Source organism: Alexandromys fortis, unplaced genomic scaffold, assembly GCF_014885135.2.
Source record: "Alexandromys fortis isolate MF-2015 unplaced genomic scaffold, M_Fortis_MF-2015_v1.1 scaffold_174, whole genome shotgun sequence".
NCBI lineage: Eukaryota > Metazoa > Chordata > Mammalia > Rodentia > Cricetidae > Alexandromys > Alexandromys fortis.
In genome coordinates, this window is record NW_026068063.1 from 2,715,876 (window position 1) to 2,738,392 (window position 22,517).

The following is a 22,517-nucleotide window of genomic DNA, read 5'->3' on the forward strand; positions in this document are numbered from 1 at the left end:
CTACCTTTCTAATTCCTCTCTGTCTTGTTTGTGTGTTCCTGTGTATTTGGGTGTGGACAACCTTGGGTGTTGTTTCTCTGGCATTTTTGCACTTTTTTTTTTTTTAAACAGTCTGTCTCTTGCCTAAAACTTTTCAAGTAGGCTAGACTGTCTAGACAGTGAGCCCCAGATTTCTTCCTCTACCTCCTCAGTATTGGAATTATAAGCAAGTACCAGGATCCAAAGAATTGAAGTTAGGTCCTGGTATTTTGAATGTGAGCACTTTACTCACTTGAGATCTGTTGTTTTTGTTTTTAGTCAAGCTCTCCCTCCCAAACTGGCCTTGAACTCTTAACTGCCAAATCTCAACTCTCAGTCTCCCAAGTTCTGGGTTTTGGGCCTGAGCCACTATACCTGTCTTTTTTGTTTGTTGGTTGGTTTATTTGTTTGTTTTTCAAGACAGGGTTTCTCTGTGTAGCAGTCCTGGCTGTCCTGGAACTCTTTCATTAGACCAGGCTGGCCTCGAACTCAGAGATCTCCTGCCTCTGCCTCCCATGAGCTGGGATTAAAGGCGTGCATCACAATGCCTGCCTGATATTTTTTTTCTTCAGAAAATTTTTTACTTTTTAATGGGTTGGCATATGCTGTGACTTATATGGAAGTCAGAAAGTAACTTGATTGAAAGAGTTGTTTTTCTTCTTTGTGAGTTCTAGCGATTTAATTCAGGCCCTCAGGCTTGGCAGCAACTCCCAGACCCCAAACCTTGCTTTATCTTGAATATAATTTAGTATTTGATGTTAGAGAGGAATTTTTTTTAATCCATTCATCTTAATGCAGAAATATTTTGACTCTAGTAATAAGGTTTATTTTTCCCTTCCTAGCAAAATGTACCTTTTTTTTTTCATAAGAGGTCTATTTAGAAAAATATTACCTAAAATAAGATGCTTTCCTGGTGTCTGTTGAAGGGTAGGAGTGTTTGTTTGCATTTCTTCTGTGTTTACAGAAAATATAATTAGCTCCATTGTATCTACTACCTGGTTCTTGTGGAGAGTTGATCAGAAACTAGCAAACTGACTTTTTTGTTTGTTTTTTCTGTTTTTCTCTCTCAGTATAGCCTGACTGACCTAGAACTTGAAGTGATTTATTTGCTTCAACCATTGAGTGCTGAGATTACAGACAGATATGGGCCACCAACTCTACTTTTCTGTCAAGAATTGATTTCTCCATAACTCAGATTTGAATTAATAATTGTTTTTAATTACATGACAGGCTTAATTTCTTTTCTGCTAAACTTGTTTATTGAGTAACTATGTAATATGCTGATTAGTAGCAATTTATCTTCTTTCTTTTTAATGTCTTAGTACATTCAGAAGAAGCCTTGTTTTTATTGGCAACCTGTTACTACCGCTCAGGAAAGGCATATAAAGCATATAGACTCTTAAAAGGACACAGTTGTACTACCCCACAGTGTAAATACCTGCTTGCAAAATGTTGTGTTGACCTCAGCAAGTAAGTATTAATTTTTCTTTAGCTAGTTTTGTTACATGTCTATTGACTTTTAGATAAAATTCTTCTAACAAACTCCTGACTTCTCTTCCTTTCTCTTAAGTAACAATTGAAATGTTTACAACATTGACTATGGCATTAATTTGATCGTGGGAGATTTCACTGTAATGGTGATAATTCTCTTCTGGGTCTGGGGATCTCTAACCCCATGCAAACAATGTTTGTTTTAATATGAGTAATACATTTACTGTTCAGACTAGATTTGTCCATATAGAAATTGAATTTTAATGAGTTCTGATTTTAAAGACAAAACTGAAAATTTAAGATCATAAATTTCTAGCTTCTCAATGATTCCAAGTACATGATTGCCACTATTCTAAAAATACTGTTAACTTTTCACTATATTTGTCATTAGACTCACAATAATAATGAAAGATATCTTTATGAAGAGCTTTTATATTGGTATTAAAATTAATTTATATTTTAAAGGCTTGCAGAAGGGGAACAAATCTTATCTGGTGGAGTGTTTAATAAGCAAAAAAGCCATGAAGATATTGTCAATGAGTTTGGTGATTCAGCCTGCTTTACTCTTTCATTGTTGGGGCATGTATATTGGTAAGTGAGAGTGATTCAGAATACCAGAAAGGGTCTCTGCATATACATGTAGTTCCTGACCTCATCGTGACCTCATCAAGTCTGTTAAATAGTAGCAATGCTGATCCCATTTTGCTCTCCACTTAGCCTCAAAAACTCTTACAAGCTCTTATCTTAGGTAAAGAGAGCACATGTGTGTTTGATTCACTTAAAAAAGCGAGGAAAATTTGTTTCGTTGATATTAAATATTCCTACTACTCCTTTCTAGACTTTCTACTATTTCTAAACTTCAAGGCAGGTTTTGGTACTAGACTATGTTTTCTATCAATATATAGTAATCTTTGAAGTGAATTTTTAGCTGCATGAACTTAGAATTATCATTATATAATAGTATCATGAGTCTCCCTCAGTTTTTAAAAAGTACTTTAGAAGTTGAGTAGATTAGTAGAAAATATTTATAACTGCCCATGGAGTATTTTGCATGTAATAAATGCTATCTGTTACAATTATGAGAGAAGTGATTAAAGCCTACTCTCACCACAAAAAAATGGCCAGTCAGTGGTGGCACGTACCTTTCTTTACTCCCAGCACTTGGGAGAGAGAAGCAATCTAATCTAATCTCTAAGAATTCAAAGCTAGCTGGTCTGTGTTGTGACTTCTGGGCTACCCTGAGCTACGTGGTGAGACTCTTGTCTCGAAACAAACTTGAAATGACTTTTTTGCAGAATAAATGATTTTGTTGAATATGGGGGTTATTTTCAAGTGTAAAAGTGTTACATCAAGTCATTCATAAAACTTGTGAATTAGAATAAGGAAAGATAATATCTTCATTTACTTAAAAATGGAGTTGGATATTACCATGCAACTATGATTATTTTTGTCATTCATTCAAAGAAAGTTGAGGTCATTCTCTCTTTACAGCTAAACACAAGAAGTATTTGGTCCTGGGAGTATTAAACTCACAGTCCCCGCCCTGTTTGTAATGGAGAAGGAAGAAAACAATAGATGGAAATTGATAAAAAAAAAAAGTAGGCAAGATTTTGTTCAAGTGAGAGCCTACTGGTTCTACTGGTTAAGAAGAATAAAAGGCTCAGTGGCAGAGTCGACAGGCCTTGGGTTCCATCCTTGGCCCCAAGTGGGAAGGAAGGGAGTAAAATGTACAATAGAAGAGACTTGGTAGCAAAAAAATGCTTTCTTTCCATAAGATGACTTCTCAAGGAAAGTAGATGTTTGAGGGCAATAAACTGTTTGAAGGGATCGATAGAATTATGAGTGGGTGTTGAAAAAAGTAAATCTTAAGGAAAGCAGAAATATTCTTTAATATGATTAGGTTAGATAGAAAAGTCTCCTTACTTTGGAACATTGAAAACAATGTAGAAGGGACGGATAGTCACAAAAGCTTAAGGCAGCCCTCAGATATTGAGGTCTCTCTGGCTCTTTCCTTTAACATTTTTTAAAATAACTTATTTATTCTGTGTTTGCAACATGTGTGCACTAAGGCCAGAGGAGGACATTGGTTATACTGCTACATCCCTCTACCTTCTGTGAATCAGGGTTTCTTTCCCTGCTGAAAACTCATCCTGGCAGTCACTAGACCCCACAACACTGGGGGTTACAGACTCACTTATGGTCATACACGGCTTTTAAACATGAGTGCTAAGGATTTGAACTCAGGTCCTTGTACTTGTTCAGTGAGCATTCTTATACCCCGAGCCCACTCCACAGCCCCTGTGATTTTTGTTTTCTTAAGCTTATGTTGAAAATATCCATGGGTTAATTTGCTACTTTTAACTTTATTGATTTCAGGAAATGGCCTTTATATGCCTTTTCTTCATTTCCTATTTTTAAGTTGCTTCTATATTCTGGTAGGTGATTTAGTCAGTCTTGTGACAATTATTTTTGCTTGATTTCATCTGAATGGTATTAGGTATATTTCTGCCTCATGTTCCTCCTGTCTTTGTCCGTGTTTATTGTTTTTATGAACAACACTTCCTTTTCCTCTCAGTGCTGGGCTAAGTAACTCTTCTACCATGAGACCCCACCCCACCCCTAGCCCGCATTCTTATCTTCTTAAATTTATGCTGTGCTCACTTGAAAGCTTAGAAGTGAGACTTCTCCAAAGAGTTCTTTACTGACAATCTGCACATTAAAGTGTATTTATCCCGTAGTTACACTTAAGGACAGTGGCTCTCAACCTTCCTAATGCTGTGACCCTCATATGATTACCCCCCCAACCATAAAATCATTTTTTTGCTACTTCACGGCTGTATTTTGCTGCTATTATGAATCATAATGTATGATTTTCCAATGTTCTTAGACTACCTCTGTGAAAGGGTAGTTCAACCCCAAAGAGGTTGTGACCCGCAAGTTGAAGAACCATTGCTTGAAGAGGTTCCTTTGAAATTTTTGGTTTCATACCATCTGGTCTTTTTAAAACCTTAGGGTTTTTGAGTAAAGCTGGGTGTAGTGGTGCATGCCTGTAACCTCCCAGTATTTGGGAGGTAGAGGCTTGAGGATCAGGCATCAAGATCATCATCAGCTATATAGAATTTGAGGCCAGCTTTGGCTACAGGAGATCCTGTCTCCAAAAACAACAAAAGTTAGAATTGCTGTAGCTTGATCTCTCAGCCCCCATTACTCCCCTCCCTGTACCCAGTAGATAGTAAGGATTTGAACCTTGAACCAACTAGAGTTTGGGGGGGGGGGGGTTGTGTGTATGTGTTTTGTTTGTTTGTTTTGCTTATGTGCCTTGTTTATTTTTTAAACTGAAAGGAATCTTAACTACTGACCCTCCTTTTCTCCATTTTAAAAGGTTAAGATGCAGTCGGACCACTCTGATAGTTCCCAGAGTGATCAGGGTATAATTGGTTCCAGGGCTTCAACACTAGTTTTTTCTATACCCGATTAGCACCAGTCTCCCTCTTCATTACATGGCACACCTCTAATCCCAGGATTTGGGAGGCAGGTGAGCGGACCTCTGTGAGTTTAAACCCAGCCTGGTTTGGCTCTACAAAGTGAGTTACAGGACAATCAGGTCTATGAAAATACATACATACATACAGACAGACAGACAGACAGACATACAAAATAAAACTTGTCTCCACAGAGGAAGTTCCAGGATGTCCAGTGCTACAAAGAAAAACCCTGTCTTGAAAGCACACACAAACAAGAAACTGATCATTTAAATTTTTGTATTCAAATCATGTAAATTGCTTTCAAAACAAGTAAAAAATTGGAGCATTGGCTGTCTCCTTTCTATATTTCTTGTTGGTCACTGTGTAGCCCTTGACTGGCCTGGAATTCACCAAGTAGACCAGACTCGTAAACTCATAAAGATCCTCCTAACTCTGCCTCCCAAGTGCTGGGATTAAAAACATGTATGTTTCGTCATACCCAGTCTTGTCTTTTATCTGTCAACAAATTAAGTCTGAGAATGCAATGAGAACAGAGCACAGTAATAGTACCCTGTCATCTGAGACAGGAAGATTGAATTTGAGGCTAATTGGAGCCACATGACATAATCTCAGAAAGCAAGAGAAATTAAGAACCTAGGGAAGCCTCGAAAAGAATGCTGTAAGAACTTATATATGAGTGATCTGATTTTTATATCAAAAATTATAAGAAAAGCTTTGGGTTTATAGTTTGTTTAATTTGTTGTTTCTCTCCACAGCAAGACAGATCGGCTTGCCAAAGGATCAGAATGTTACCAAAAGAGCCTTAGTTTAAATCCTTTTCTCTGGTCTCCCTTTGAATCATTATGTGAAATAGGTAAGTTTATGAGATGGGGGCAGGATTCCACTTTCCTCTTTCTTTCTTTCTTTTTTTTTTTTTCTTTTCAAGCAATGTTTTCCTACCAATTTTTTTTTATTTGAAAACTCGTAATTGTTTAGCTACAAGAAACTATTTTGCAAGATAAGGGTCATTAAATTAAAAATAATAGGTTAAATCCCAGAGTGATAGCATATGTCTGTAATCCCAATATTAGAGATCCAGAGATGGAAACACATCTAAGTTTAAGGCCAGCTTCAGCTACACTGTGCGACCAGCTCACTTGCAGGAAACCCTGTCTCAGAAAGCATTAGAATCATTCATCTTTTCTCTTTGTCCAGTCTACCTTCAGTGTATGTGTCCTCCAGATTATATGATACCGTATATATAATACTAGACAAAGTCACTTTCTTTATAAGGGAAAAAAATAACAAAATTTCTGCATGTGGTGTATATATGTGAATTGGGTGCATGTGCCACATAGCACATATGACAACTTCAGGGGTCAGTTCTCTCATCTTGTATGTCTTAGGGATTTAACTCGGGTTTTAGGTTGGACAGCCGACCTTTAATTTAGCTGCTGAGCCATCTTACTGGCTCTGATTTATGATATTTAAAACTTGTAATTTATTTTCCAAATTTACATCTTTACGGGTTAATTTCCACAATAAATTAATGTTTGTGCTTTGGGAGGGGTAAGATTGATTAACTTAAATGGACAGGAGAATTTTGAAACTCTAAATAAGGCTTTATTTCTGTCTAATTATGCATACTTGAAAAGAGATTATCCTTCAGAGGCAAATTTTTGGTGTTTTTGTTGTTGTTGTTCTTTTGTTTTTGTCTCTTGGTCTTCACAGGTGAAAAGCCAGATCCTGACCAAACATTTAAATTAACATCTATACAGAATTTTAGCAGCTGTTTGCCCAACACTTGTACAACTCTAGTATCTAACCACAGTTTATCTCACAGACAGCCTGAGACAGTTCTTACAGAAACACCCCAGGACACAATCGTAAGTGTATCCTTCTCATGTTCAGAATATTCTGAAACCCAGCAGAATTATGGGAACTAAACAGTGTATCATAAGTGACATGGGTGAAAATTTCTGTTTCAGGAATTAAACAGACTGAACTTAGAATCTTCCAATTCAAAGTACTCCTTGAATACAGATTCCTCCGTGTCTTACATTGATTCAGCTGTAATTTCACCAGATAATGTCCCCCTTGGAACGGGTACTTCCATATTATCTAAACAGGTTCAAAATAAACCAAAAACTGGTCGAAGTTTATTAGGAGGACCAACTGCTCTTAGCCCATTAACCCCGAGGTAAGTCACACAAGATATTTTAAAATGTATTCTAATATAAATAATCTTTGAATTATAATGCAAGTTAATATAAGCAACATCTTACCTAAATCAGTGTGAGAAAGTGGCATTCTGAAGAAATACATGTATAAAGTTTTTTAATTAAATATGAGGGCTGATATTGTAGCTCAGTTGGTAGATTGCTTGCATAGTGGACACAAAGCCTTGGGTTTGATCCTTGTGTAAGTGGGCAAGGCTTCAATGCCATGTAATCCTAGTTAGTACTTGGGAGGTGGAAGCAGGAAAATCAGTTCAAAGTTCTCTTCAGCTACAACTTAGAAGCCTATGGCATATATGACCTTTCTCAAAATAAAGCAGAGGTAAAAGGCGTTTAAAATATGACCTAATTAGTATATGTATTGAAAGATACTATTTATGGCTGTGCATCTGCAGATAGCAGTAAAAATGGAAATATTGTTTATGATATAGTTATGGCAATGTTATCAGTTCATTTTTCTAAAACTTAGAAGAAAATTGACACCTATCATTTTAAAATATGTTGTCAAAATTATTAAAAACTATATGGCATATGTATTTATACAATAACCTGCCACAAAGGCTATATACTGAGAACTATGAAACAAAACTCACAAAAGAATAGACTATAAATGAGTCTCAAGGCCAGGAAGGTATTGAAATAGCATGACTAGGAGATTGATTACGGCATCTACAGAGACCAGTGGATAACTATATCGATAGTTATTTGGCAATTACCAGTAATTTCTAGGACATTGTCTCCATTGTTCCAAGAATTGGAATTTATTTTTGTCATTTGGATCTTAGCTTTCATAAAGGCAGTCCATTTCTAAGATCAGCAGCTGTTGTTCAATTTAGGTCCTTGTCCTTTTTTTTTTTTAGTTCTGGTGGGTGGAGTACTCTACATTCACAGCTCATTTTTAAATCTGCCCCTCAGATCCTCACTGCCCCAAGACTGATTTGCCATTCTCTTCCTTTTAGACCTTCTAATTTAAGTATACTGCTGCTTTATATATGCCTTGATGACTTTTTGACACCTTGATTTCAACCTCTTCTCAGTTTTGGGATTTTGCCATTAGAAACCCCAAGTCCTGGAGATGGATCCTATTTACAAAACTACACTAACACACCTTCTGTAATTGACGTGCCATCCACCGGAGCCCCTACAAAAAAGGTATTTTCTGTGTAAAATGTAGTTTGGGTAAAGAAACTTATTTAAAATTCCACTCTATTTCAGAGAGAATCCAACTTTATATAATTATTCTTTCCTTAGAGTTACCAAACTATAAAAGAATGTTATTGTCACAGCCTTTCAGATACAGCAGACACATACATCTAGTTCATTTCTTAACTATGTTAAGATTTGTTTGTATCACATTGAACAGTTATGTCAGACGAGGCAAACAGAGACCTTTTTCTTCCCCTTCCAAGCAAGCAGAAAACAATAAGTGAAATATTAGAGAAACTAGAAAGAAATTGTGAAGCAAAAGAACAGTATCTTTAGAATTTAGAAAAGCACCACGTGATTTTTTTTATCTCCTCAGACTCCTGTTTAACTCTGTTACTAAATACGAAAGGAGAAGTATAAATCTTGTTGTATCGTTTTCTTTATATATAGCAAATTAATTCCTAAATATTAAGGCAAATAGCTGTCTTTTAACACAATATAGTGATAGTAGTGATTGTTTTAAGATGACACATATCCTGAGCTGTTTTCATTGAGAAGATGCAGATAGGAACATCATAGAGTCTTGTCACTTACAGTGCAATCTATAATCACAAACCTTAGACTTTTTGTGTTTTACAGTCTGTTGCCAGAATGGGTCAAACTGGAACGAAGTCTGTCTTCTCACAGAGTGGAAATAGTCGAGAGGTCACTCCAATTCTTGTCGCACAAACGCAAAGTTCTGGCCCACAAACAAGGTATTTATTATGGTGTCTAAGGTATTTTTATGGTGTCTATTTCCTTAAAGTTTTTGTTTGTTAGTTTTTGCTTGTTTTATTTTTAAGACAGTCTCTATATTCTTTACTCCTTGGCTGCCCTGGAACTCAGTATGTAGACCAGGCTGAGATCTGGCTACCTCTGCCTCCCAAGTTCTGTATAAAGATGTCTGCCACCATGCATGGCAAATCAGATTTTATTCTCCTCCCATTATTTATTTCAGTACATGGATCATAAAGTCAAACTTTAGACAGTCACTGATTACAGCCTTGACTATCTAAAAGAAATCACTATCGCTGTAATGTTGGAGTGGTACCAACTTGCAGACTGCAGTTGCCAGGGGTCCTGTTATAAGAATTACTTGAATGGTGGGATTTGGATTTTTTATTTTGTAGGGAAGGCAGTTGTTACTGGTTTTTGCTTGTTGTTTGTTTTTTCCCATTTTGTTTTTTGATATGTGACCCTAAATAGTCAGAAACTCACTATGAATCCCACACTGGCTTCGAACTGGCAGCAAGGACACTTTCCTAAGCTACAAGTAGTGAAGTACACCGACTGAGCCCCTGATCTGAGAATCCAAACTTCTCTAAAATACAAGACCTTGAGCACCAGTGTTACATAAAAGGCTTCAGATTTTGGAGTAGTTCAGATATTATCATTTCGAAAATCAGAAATGCTTAACTAGTAAGGATTTTTATACAAATATTTCAAAATCCGAACTAGCTGAAATCTGAAATACTTGTCATCTAAAGCCTTTTGACCAGGTGTTACTCACTCTGTTTCTCAAACTGGGTTTTTTTTTTTTTTTTAAATTTTTCAAGACAGGGTTTCTCCATAGCTTTTGGTTCCTGTCCTGGAACTAGCTCTTGTAGACCAGGCTGGCCTCGAACTCACAGAGATCCGCCTGCCTCTGCCTCCCGAGTGCTGGGATTAAAGGCGTGCACCACCACCGCCAGGCTTCAAACTGGGTATCTTAAACCAAATTTATTCTCTTTCTTTTTCCTTTTTCTTTTCTTTTTCCTGCTTCCCATGTTGCGTCTCTCCAGCTTTAAAATGTGTAAGTTTGAAATCAGGTTGGGAGGAACATTTCCCCTCCAAAGTATATAGGGAGGATCTTTCCTTACTCAGACCATCCTTGGATTGTGACAGCATAGTTCATGTCTTCCTTTGTCTTGACAAGACGACAAGACCATGTCTGTATCTAGATTTCCCTTCCTATAAGGATGTCAATCATACTGGATGGGTCAGTACCCACCTTTATGACCTCATCATCACTTGATTACAGCTGTGGAGACCCCATTTTCCCCATAACCAGTCACAGATGGGTTCTGGGCATTAAGAGAAACTCAATTGACTACTGCCATATTAGCAACCAAGCATTTCTTAGCAGCTTTCTCTTTTCAAAGACATCTTTATGGTGTATATTTTAATGTATCAAATGTGCCTTCAAGTGGTGAACCCTTACAACAGTACTTTTTGATGCTCTCAGGGAATATTATAACTGTTTTGTATCCATATATATTAACCCCCACAATATATCATTGTTTAAATGTTAAAAAATATCATCTCATCCCCTGTAATGTGTCACGGTAATGAATTTTTCCTCTTCTGCATATCAGAAAAAAAGCTGTTTCAATCTTTATTTTTTTAATATTTATTTATTTCACATTCTGACCGCAGTTTCCTCTCTGGAAGTCTTTCTGTTTTCTAGGCTAGTCTCACTAGGCTCAAGTAGCTGTAATGACAAGAGAGTATCGCTGTACCTAGATGTCATTGTTTTTTTTTGTTGTTGTTGTTGTTTTAAAGATTGATTTATTTATTATGTGTACAGTATTGTCAGTATTCTGTCTGCATGTATTCCTGCATGCCAGAAGAGGACATCATATCTCATTACAGATGGTTGTGAGCCACCATGTGGTTGCTGGGAATTGAACTCAGGACCTTTGGAAGAGCAGGCAGTGCTCTTAACCGTTGAGCCATCTCTCCAGCCCCAGATGTCATTGTTTTTAAAAGAAATTTTACTGAGTAGGGCATAGCTGAGGAGATGGCTCAGCAGATATATGTTCTTGTTGTGAAAGCAAAAGGGCCTGGTTTCAAATTGATTCCCAGCACCCACATAAAAGTTGGGTGTGTCCACATGTGCTTCTTTCTAACCCTAATGTTGGGTGGAGACAGGCAGGTCCTGGAACCTCTCCTGCCAGCCAGCCAAACCAAAACTGTGAACTTCAGGTTTAGTAGAGACTGTCTTTAAAAATAAGGTGGATGACTGGAGAGGTAGCTCAGTCCTGAGTGCTTGCTTGTGAGACATGAGTACCTGAGCATGGCCAGGCATGCCCATAACCCCAACACTAAGAGATAGAGGCAGGTGGATCCAGAGAGCTCACTGCCAGCCAGCCTAGCAAAAAAAAAATGAGCTTCTGGTTCAGTGATTTATGAAAATAAAGAACCATAGAGGAGGCTGTCTGAGGCCCTTTTCTAACCTCTGCTTACACACTTAGGGTGGGAATGTGTGTATGCATACACACACACCTTGTATTTATTATTTATTTATATTAACTATATTTTTTTGGTTTGGTTTGCATTTGGTTTTTCGAGATAGGGTTTCTCTGCAGCTTTGGGACTTATACTAGTTATTACTCTATAGACCAGACAGGCCTTGAACTCACAGAGATCCACCTGCCTCTGTCTTCCTAGTGCTGGGATTCAAGCCGCACACCACCACTGCCTGGTGCTGTATGTATATATTTTAATTTTATGTGCATTGTTATTTTTGCCATGGGTGTTGGGTCTCCTGGAAATGGAGTTATAGAAAGTTATGAGCTGCCATATAAGTGTTGGAAATTGAACCTGGGTCTTCTAGAGAGCAGTCTGTGCTCTTAACCACTGAGCCATCTCTCAGCCCCTTGAAAATATTTTGTTACCATGCATATGAAGGATTTCCCAGCATGGCTAGCCCCATCATTTTCTTTATATAAATTATCCTCTAAGATTCATTTGTGTGAATTTCCCAAGGTATTTGTTGGTAACTCCCAGGACATTTTATTTTATGTGTATGGATATTTCAACTGTGTGTATGCCTGTGCACTATGCAGAGGAGGGCATCGATCCCCTGGAACTGGAGTTATACTGGAGCCATCTCTTCCGGTCCACCCTCCCCATCATATTTTAAAACAGTGATGCTAGTTATACCTTTTTTTTTTTTCTTTTAATGTTGGGACTGGATAGATGACTGCTCTTTCAAAGGAACGAGATTTGTCTCCCAGCACCCACATGGTGACTCACAACCTTCTATAACATTAATATCAGAGGAACTAATGCCTTCTGACCCATACACATAAAATATTTAAAAAAAAATAAATGTTATAGTAATTGACACATAATCACATATGCTAAGCACCTTTTATTGTCAGGCTCCGAGTTAACCAAAAACAAACTTAAGCCAAGCGGTGGTGGCACATGCCTTTAATCCCAGCACTTAGTGAGGCAGAGGCAGGTGGATCTCTGTGAGTTCGAGGCCAGCCTGGTCTACAAGAGCTAGTTCCAGGACAGGCTCCAAAGCTACAGAGAAACCCTGTCTCGAAAAACTTAAAAAAAAAAAAAAAAAAAACTTAAAATTCAGACATTGTTCACATCATATGAAATAAATATATATTTTCTGATTCCTCGAACCTTGGGAGAAATCTCCACTTGCATCAAGTGAGTCTTTGGAACCAGCAGAACCTTAACAAAAACATAGAAAAGTTTCTGTCCTAACCTGTAGCCTAAAAACTGCTGTAGCTTTCTTTTTCTTTGATGGAGAACTGTGTCACCCTTATGCAGTCTTCTAAGTCAGTCTTAAACTGTTCCTAGATTCGTCCTCCCTATAAACTACCCTGCATTATAAAACTATTCCTTTCCACTTCTTGTCAGAATTCTTATTTTTTATAAGTAATCACATTGATAAGATACAATTCTTACTATACTATAAACGAGAGTTGTTGCTGGAGAGATCACTCAGTGGTTAAGAATGTTAACTGCTCTTGCAGAGGACTGGGGTTTGGTTCCCACATGGTGGGCTCCAACTTCAGTGAATCTGATGCCCTCTTCTGGCCTCTGCAGGCTACTACATGCATGTGGTGCTTATAAACATAAAGACAAACACACAAACATGAAATAAAAAGTAAATAAATAATATATATTATATATAAAATAATGGTAAGTAATAAAGCTTTTAAAAGAGTGGATTGATTCCCCCAAAATGTTCCTACTAGGTAAAATTTACTACTAGGTAAGATTCCCTTCACTGAACTGTGTCTAGGATGGATTAAAGGTAGCTCTAAACAGGTTTTACTTACTAGTTGGTTTCTTATTTTTAAAACTTTCTGACCAGGACAGGTGATATGAGGGTTGATTTCATTTGTTAAGTTGCGGCAGGGTCTGGAATCACCGAGGAACGGTCTGTTGGTGAAGGATTGTCTAGATGAGGTTGGCCGGCCTGTGGGCATGTCTGTGAGAGGTTTTCCGAATAGGGCTAGTTGAGGTGGAAAGAAAGACTACCTGAGTATGGATGGCACCATTTCATCATCTGGGCTCTGGTCAGAACCAGAGAGAAAGAACTCAGCATAGCTCTCTGCTTCTTGACCCTTTGTCTCTTATGTTGCTTTTGCCAAGAATATTTGGAAACCAAGATGAACAACCAATAATAATTACCCATAAGTTATGAAGTATTTAGATTTACTTAGTCCGTAAGCTGTCTGTCTCTTGTCCCCCCTTTTATACAGGGTCTCATGTATCCTAGAATGGTTGCAGACTTGCTGTATATCTGAAAATAACCTTAAACTAATTGCTCACCTGCCTGCACCTCCAGGGTGCTAGGATTACAAGCCCTTTAGCAGTATATCAAGTTTATGTGATGCTAGAGGCCAAACCCAGGGCTTTGTGCAATGCTAAGGAGCTGTATCCTCAGACCTGTTGTCTACTCTTTTTGTTGCTCTTTGAAACAGGTCTCACTGTACCCTTACTCAGTCTTAATTAGATCATTTTAGCTTTTAAGTTTGTTTGTTTGCTCTATTCTTTTTTTTTTTTTTTTTTTTGAGACAGGGTCTCATTTGTAGCCCAGACTGGCCTTGAATTAAAACCTGTCTCGGCTTTTTTTATTATAGAGATTATCAGCATTATTATACCCTGCCTAACTAAGTTATAATTGAATTCAAAGCAAAGAATTTTTTTAAAGATTTATTATGTTCCGCCTGCATATGTGCCTGAATGCCAGAAGAGGGCACCAGTTCTCATCATCAATGTCTGTGAGCCACCATGTGACTGCTGGGAATTGAACTCAGGACCCCTGAAAGAGCAACCAGTTCTCTTAACCTAGGACCATCTCCAGCCCAGCAGTTAAGAACTTGGTGTTGTTCCCACCAAATAGCTTCACTTCCCACCACCTATTTGGGTGGTTTACAACTGCCTGTGACTTCAGTTTTAGGGAATGTGATGTCCTCGTCTAGCTGCCTGCATACCCCTAGTGCATATGTATACATGCAGGCACTGGTGTATATGCATGATATAAAAAATAGCTGAGTGTAGAAATACATGTCTTTATTCACAGCACTTGAGAGGCTGAGTGTGAGGCCAGCTTGCTCTACATAGTGAATTCCAGAACAGCCAGAGTTGCATAGCTAGATTCTTGTGTCAAAGAAAAGAAAATAAACCAAATCTTTAAAGCAGGAATTCATTTTTAGCTGAGCAAAGGCAGAAACAGGAAAATTTCTGTGAATTCAAGATTATATTGATCTACATAGAGAGTTCTAGGCCAACCAGGGACACAACAAGTAAGACCGTGTGTGTGTGTGTGTGTGTGTGTGTGTGTGTGTGTGTGTGTGTGTTTACATTTGGGTCTCAACAGGTAGTTCTTTCTTGTAGAGGACCACCATTCAGTTCAAAGTAGAACTCTTGTCTTATAGTTCACCTTTCAAGTAGACCTGTATAAAGTGATGATCATACTCTTTTTAGCTAAGTAAAAGAAACCTTTGGTTTAGCTGGTCAAGCTTCTATTTATTCTAGTGATATTTGTTTACTAGCAGATACTACACATTAAAATTATTCATGCCCAACTTTTCTTTTTACTTAATATTTTGTGCTTGCCAATGGGTGCCCCAGACAATTGTTTATAGATGTATTTGTTTATTCACTCAGAAGTTATTTTTTAGATTGTTTTAAGTAAAAATGTCTAATTTCAGTTAGTGAAGATTGTTACTGTACTCTACTCTATAATGACTTAACTGGGTTGCGGGGGTTGTCCTGTGCATACTGGTACATGCTGTGCACTCAGGCCAAAAGAGATTATAGCATCCTCTGGAACAAGACTTACTGGCAGCTGTGTGCCATAGAGAGTGGGCATTAGGAGCAAGGCTTGGGTCCTCTTAACCAGTGAGCCATTCATCCAGCATGTGAATAATTTTTAAATTCTGTGTTTTCATAGAGAACCAAAGGGAACTAAGCAAAAGACCAATTTTAAAATATTTCTATGATGATGAATGTTTTAATAAAGTAGAATTGTGACAATAGCTAATGATCACAAGCTAAGTAAATGGTTTAAAATGTCTGTTTTGTTTGTTTTAGTACAACACCTCAGGTATTGAGCCCCACCATTACATCTCCCCCAAACGCATTGCCTCGGAGAAGTTCCCGCCTTTTCACTAGTGACAGCTCTACAACCAAGGTAAAGGTCACAGTCGCTTACTGCTTACTGTGCTAAGATTTCTGTGCATCACTGACCCCATCTCAAACAAGGAAAGACTTTTGTTTTTAATTTTGTTTAAAAATTTCCAGGCTGGTCTGGAAATTGCTTTCCTCCTGCTTTAACGTCTAGGGTGCTAGGATTATAGGGATGCACCACCATGCTGAACTAAATAATTTATTATTTGGTGAACTAGCTATAATTTTTGTGACTCTCCTTAGTCCTTGGGTAAATGTGTCATTCTTGAAATGATCAAATTATAATAAAAATGTCAGTTGCTTATCAGGAAATAAGGCTGGAGGGAGGGTGCAGCTATTCAAATGTAGTGCAAATGGATTTGTTCTAAAAGAATAATTCTGCACCATAACTGTTGTGGTTGGTTGCACAAATGCCTTTGTTTGATGAAATGACACAAAACTCTATACACATGCAAAAGAATTCATTAAGTACTAGGAAATATTCATGGGGTCTGTGGTTTACATGTTATCACTGAGGAAAGAAGGAGTGAAAATTCAATCATGTTATTATCTTCCTAGAATTATTTTAAAGGTTAAAAACAAAAGATGAGGGGATATTTTGTTTCTTGGTCTGCTGACTGACATTATTAATAATTGACTTTTGATATGATATATACAATGGTTTTTTGCCATTGGTTATAGTGCTTTGATGTAATTAGTGAACGAGATTGTGATACACTCTCAGAAAAGAGCTACCCTTAGTGCAGACTGAGTTCAGTCACTATTACCTTATTATTAACTTACTGTATTTAAAATGAAATGACTGTCAGAGCTGCTGGCTCATTACTGTGATTCCAATACTTGGGAGGCAAAAACAGGATTGCTTCAAGTTCCAGGTCAGCATGAGCCAAAAAGTAAGAACCTGTCTCAAAACAAACAAAAAATAAATAGTTTTTGAAAACTTGTTTTTATAATATTTCGGGTTAAGACAAAAAGACTAATGAGAATTCGCAATTCTATGTGTAGTACTCGAGAAAATGTCGATGAAGACATCTAAAATAATTTTGAGTGTGATAAGCATGACAATTTATCCCTTTTTACAGGAGAATAGCAAAAAGTTAAAAATGAAGTTTCCACCTAAAATCCCAAACAGAAAAACAAAAAGTAAAACTAATAAAGGAGGAATAACTCAACCCAGCATAAATGACAGTCTGGAAATTACAAAGTTGGACTCTTCTATCATTTCAGAAGGGAAAATATCCACAATCACACCTCAGATCCAGGCGTTTAACCTACAAAAGGCAGCCGCAGGTCTGTTATAAATGCTTTCTGTAGTCCTTGCGTTTTTTTTTTGTTGTTGTTGTTGTTTTAACTTTATTATACACGTATTTTAACTAAGTTTCTTCATGCCTTCATTGTTTTTTAGATAAATACTGGCATTAAAAAATGTTTTATTGTTTATTTTTATGTTTTAAATTTCTGTCTCTGTATTTCTGTGGATGGATGCCCACAGAAGCCAGAATAGGGCGTGAATTATAGATGGTTGTGAGCTGTTGGGTGGATGCTGGGAACTGTAGCACGATTGATAAAAACCCAGAGACAGAAATTGGGGTTCAACCTGAAGGTCAGAAAAGCAAAACAGCCAGCCACTGGCTCTTACCTCTGCTTCAGTCTGAAAATAGTGATCCTGCCTCCAGGAATCTCAGAATGAGACTGTGTCTGAGAGCTGTCTCCTCCCATCTTATATTCCTCTCTAGGGCTGGGATTAAAGACGTGCACCGCTACCACCAGTTTCTATGGCAACTAGGGGGCTACTGGGATTAAAGGTGTGTTGTCACCATTGTCAGGTCTGTAAGGCTGATCAGTGCAGCTATTTTATTCTCTGAACTTCAGGCAAGCTTTATTTATTAAAATATAAATAAAATATTTCTACAGGTTTGGAACTGGACACAAAATGCACTTAACAACTGAACCCCCCCCCCCTTAAAATATTTTTTTATTTGATTACATTTCCCCCTTAAAATATTTTTTATTACATTTATTTGAGAGTGTGTGTGTGTGTTAGGTTACAGGACAGTTTGTAGGAGTTAGTTTTTAGCATTACATCATTTGGAGTCCCAGGGATCAAACTTGGGTCATCAGGCTTGGTGGCAAGATGCTTTAACCACCAAGCAATCTTGCCATCCAGATGCTGGAACTTTTTTTAAAGGAGAAATCTTTGGTTAGGTTTTTTAGAAAACCAAAGTTGTATTTTTCTCCTTTGTTTATTATATTTTTTTCTCCTAGAAGGTTTGATGAGTCTTCTTCGTGAAATGGGAAAAGGTTATTTAGCTTTGTGTTCATATAACTGCAAAGAAGCTATAAATATTTTGAGCCACCTACCTTCTCACCACTACAGTACTGGTTGGGTATTGTGCCAAGTTGGACGGGCTTATTTTGAACTTTCAGAATACATGCAGGTAAGTATGCAAAGATATACATACCTATGCATATATCCTTGTAGAGTATTAACTTTAATGTGTAAGGCTAGATCTAAAAGGTCAATATTCACTAGTTTATTATGTGATATTTATATAATTATTTTCTTAGTATGTATAATAGTTAGGATTACTGTTGATGTGTTGAAACACCATGACTAAAAGCAACTTGGAGAGGAAATGATATATTTATTTTACTCATAGCTCCATATAAAGCAGTGAGGTCAGAATTCATGCAAGACAGGGACCTGGAGCAGGAACTGATGCAGAAGCTATGAGGAATGCTTCCTACTGGCTTGCTCCTCAGGGCCTTTGCTCAGCCAGCTTTCTTAAAGAATTTAGGGCCACCAGCCCAGGAGCCCTTCCCCATCAATCAGTAATAAAGAAAGAGCCCTACAGCAGGATCTTGTGGAGGCATTTTCTCCATTGAGGCCAGCCTGGTCTACAAGAGCTAGTTCCAGGACAGGTGTCGCGGGAGGGCCTTCTGCTCCTCCAACCAATAGCTGCTGAGATACCAGCCCATTGGGGCGTGGTCTCTCTCCCTTTAAAAAAGCAGCTACTTCCCTCCGCTCTCTCTCTTCACTTCCTGCTCCGCCGGCCACTAGACTCCCTTCCTGGTTGCGCAGAGGGCTGTTGTCTGGGACGGTGATCTGTAAGGTTTTTCCTCTTTAAATAAATATCACCCTATTAATCATAATTCCAAACTGGAGTGGCATTGTTTGTGACTTACGCCTTCAGACAGGCTCTAAAACTACAGTGAAACCCTGACTCAAAAAAAAAAAAAATTATTTCTTGCATTAAGAGATAATTTAAATTTAGTGGACTTGTAAAGGATTTGTAGAGAGTAGTCATCAAGTTATGTGAAATATTTCTATTCTCAGTTGAATATGAAAATATTTACCATGTAATCAATATTTATAATGTAAATTCTTTCTATAAAACATACAGAATTGTATACGGAACTGAATGTTAATTATTTAACATGTTTTATAAACTTCATGCTGTTGCCAGGTTGATGGTTTACACCTTTAGTCCCAGCACAAAAACAAACAAACCTGCTTACTATATCTGTGAAGATGATTTATGTTTAATTGAAGGCATAATGTCCTTATAATAGTTTTTTTGTTTTCTTTTGAGGCAGAATCTTTTACTTGATACCCCTGGCCACACACACACACACACCGATGCTGGGATTTAAAGGCATGCACCACACGCCTTGCCTGTTTTGTTTTTGAGACAGGATCTAATGTAGCTCAAACTGGCCTCTGGCTCTGTATAAACCAGAATGACCTAGAATTCCTGATCCTCTTGCCTCCTTCCTCCTTAGATATTGGGATTATAGGGGTGTACTATCATCCCTAATTTATGAATACACATGTAGGTTGACTCCAGGCTTTTATGTATGCTTAGCAAACTCTACCAACTGAAAATTGCATCATCAGCCCTTCAACTTTTTTTAATTAGTATTTTTTCCAGTCTTCCTGTTTGTTTATGAATTTGATAGTTCATAATCACTTGTTTTTTATTTGTTTGTTTGGGTTTTGTGTGTGTAGCTAGCTAATGCTTGTTTGAATTCACTGTATTCATTCTGCTAGCCTTGAGATCACAGGTATGTGCCATCATACCTTGATTGCTTTCCTTTTTTTATTTTTGGGAGACAAAGTCTTGCTATGTAGTTCACGCTCATCTTGAATTCACTGTGTGGCTCAGGCTGGTCTCAGACTTGCCACAGTCCTCTTACTTTAGCAAATTTCATTCCTAGCTAATAATCACTTCTGCAAGGTCACAGTAGTTTCTGAAAACTTTGAAAGCAAAAGGTATTTCTGTGTGGCAAATTGCTGTGTCTACTATCGTATAGCCTGTGTCCTTTGGAAGAACTTAACGCACAACTTTTAAGAGATTTGAGGGAACTTATAAAACATCAAACTATTTCTAGATGCCAAATCAACATGTTTTGGGCAAAAGTTCCCAGTTTTATCAGTGTGCTTTCCTGGGGCTGGAGAATGACTCAACAACGAAGAGAATTGCTATACTTACAGAGGTCCAGCTCACAGCAGTCTAACTCCATCCCTGGGGATTTGACACCCTTTTCTGACATTGGGTACCCACATGTATGTGGCATACGTACACAAAAGTAAATATTTAAAACAGATTCTTCCCTTATTTTCTGTCATCTTCATTTTGAACTTAATAAAGTGATAAAACTAGGGGATATGTTGGATTTATAAAGTTGTTTGTTTGTTTGTTTTTAATAAAGTTTTTTGTTTGGTTTGGTTTGGTTTTTTGAGAGGCTTTCACTGTGTAGCTCTGGAGCCTGTCCTGGGACTCGCTCTGTTGACCAGGCTGGCCTCAAACTCACAGAGATCCACTTGCCTCTGCCAACTGAGTGCTGGGATTAAAGCTGTGTGCCATCACCGCACAGTAGGACCTAGTTCTAAAGTTTTTTAAACAAGATGCACAGTTCCAGAAATTGTGAATATTTTGAGGAAAAAGGAGAACAAGAGAGACCTTTGGAAAGGACAATTGGAGCCCAGCAGTTCCATGCAGGTCATGGTTCAACTTCCAGTGTGCCCTAGAGTTGGCAGCCATCTGACCTTGTTTATACCGCAAAGGTTTAAACTCAGCCTTTCAGTAGATTCTCCCTACCCCTCTCTTTCAAATTTTATTTTGTATGTGTGCCAGACATGTGCCTGGTGCCAGAAGAGTGTGTTAGATCCCCTGAAACTGCAGTTTGAGAAAGTTGTGAGCCACCATGTGAATGCTGGGAAACAAAAGCCAGTTCCTCCGCGGAGCTGCTGGTGCTCTTAACTCCAGAGCCTCCTCTCCTGCCCCCTCTCTTTCTTTTTTAGAGAAATTTCTTTTCAAATTTCATGTATTTACCCATAGTTAAAATGCAAAAAGCAGGCTAAATGTGAGTGATTGCTTCAGTATTTGACTTCCTACAGCTGATTTGTTCAGTTACCCTTGTTGCTAATTCACATAAAGCATAATCCTTTCAAAATTTAGGTCCTGTGAAGACTTTGACCAGCATTGCCCTGTATGTGTAAACTGTAGCAACATCTTTGCCCTTACTCTTCTGTTCTCTTCGCTTTTCTTTTCTATTTCAGGCTGAAAGAATATTCTCAGAAGTTAGAAGGATTGAGAATTACAGAGTTGAAGGTATGGAGATCTACTCTACAACACTTTGGCATCTTCAGAAAGATGTTGCTCTTTCAGTTCTTTCAAAAGATTTAACAGACATGGATAAGAACTCACCAGAGGTATGATTACAATTTGTTTAATAATAGTCACTTTTCCTTTACTTGTTTAATGAAGTATTTATTCCGTTATTCTTTATCAGTAAAAAGTCAGGAGTCAGATAACAGGGTAAGAACCTGAATGATCAGAGAAGCTGCAGAAAAGCCTCCTCCGTTCATCCTTCCTTGTAAAAGCTAGGCATAGTGTAAAGTGCTGTAATCCCAGCACCTCTTCAGGGAGGAGACGGAACTAGGCAAACCCCTAAAAGCTTGCAGGCAGCTAGCCTGCTGCACACAACTGAACAATATAGACCCTGTCTCAAACAAGGTGGAAAGCAAGGAACAACATCCACACACTTAAATGTGTGCACACATATGTTTCCTAAGGTCAAAATTAAGTTTAGATACAAGAGAAATTAGAAACTAATTTTCTAAATAAACTGAGTTTCTACTTTTGATAACTTTTTTTTTTTTTTAAGAAAGCATAAGGGCTGGAGAGATGGCTCAGTGGTTAAGAGCATTGCCTGCTCTTCCAAAGGTCCTGAGTTCAATTCCCGGCAACCACATGGTGGCTCACAACCATCTGTAAAGAGGTCTGGTGCCCTCTTCCGGCCTGCAGGCATACACACAGACAGAATATTGTATACATAATAAATAAATAAAATAAATATTTAAAAAAAAAAAAGAAAGCATAAAATACTGTAACTGTGTTTGATTGTTGTTGTTTGTTTCCATTTTACCAGGCCTGGTGTGCTGCTGGAAATTGTTTCAGTCTGCAACGGGAACATGATATTGCAATTAAATTCTTCCAAAGAGCTATCCAGGTTGATCCAAATTATGCTTACGCCTATACTCTATTGGGACATGAGTTTGTGTTAACTGAGGAACTAGACAAAGCCTTAGCATGTTTTCGAAATGCTATAAGAGTAAACCCTAGACATTATAATGCATGGTAAGTGTAAAGACAAAGTCTCAGTGAATCATTTTGATTTCATTTGTTTG

At 37.8% G+C, this 22,517-nt stretch overlaps 1 protein-coding gene across 9 annotated transcripts in view; it reads left to right on the top strand.

The window, feature by feature from the left end:
• The window catches only part of Cdc27 (cell division cycle 27), a 52,230-nt gene that overhangs the window by 11,558 nt on the left and 18,155 nt on the right, over positions 1-22,517 (top strand). For 2 of the 9 annotated variants that reach the window (XM_050120360.1, XM_050120363.1), the window contains exons 3-14: positions 1,341-1,488; positions 1,975-2,100; positions 5,750-5,847; positions 6,705-6,859; positions 6,962-7,173; positions 8,248-8,362; positions 8,978-9,111; positions 15,728-15,827; positions 16,906-17,113; positions 18,089-18,261; positions 21,387-21,539; positions 22,259-22,467. In XM_050120360.1, coding sequence (XP_049976317.1) covers positions 1,341-1,488; positions 1,975-2,100; positions 5,750-5,847; positions 6,705-6,859; positions 6,962-7,173; positions 8,248-8,362; positions 8,978-9,111; positions 15,728-15,827; positions 16,906-17,113; positions 18,089-18,261; positions 21,387-21,539; positions 22,259-22,467 — 1,831 coding nt within the window. Of the gene's footprint in view, positions 1-1,340; positions 1,489-1,974; positions 2,101-5,749; positions 5,848-6,704; positions 6,860-6,961; positions 7,174-8,247; positions 8,363-8,977; positions 9,112-15,727; positions 15,828-16,905; positions 17,114-18,088; positions 18,262-21,386; positions 21,540-22,258; positions 22,468-22,517 lie in introns of those variants that run through there. The other 7 variants (XM_050120366.1, XM_050120369.1, XM_050120361.1 and 4 more) reach the window with 6 other exon arrangements.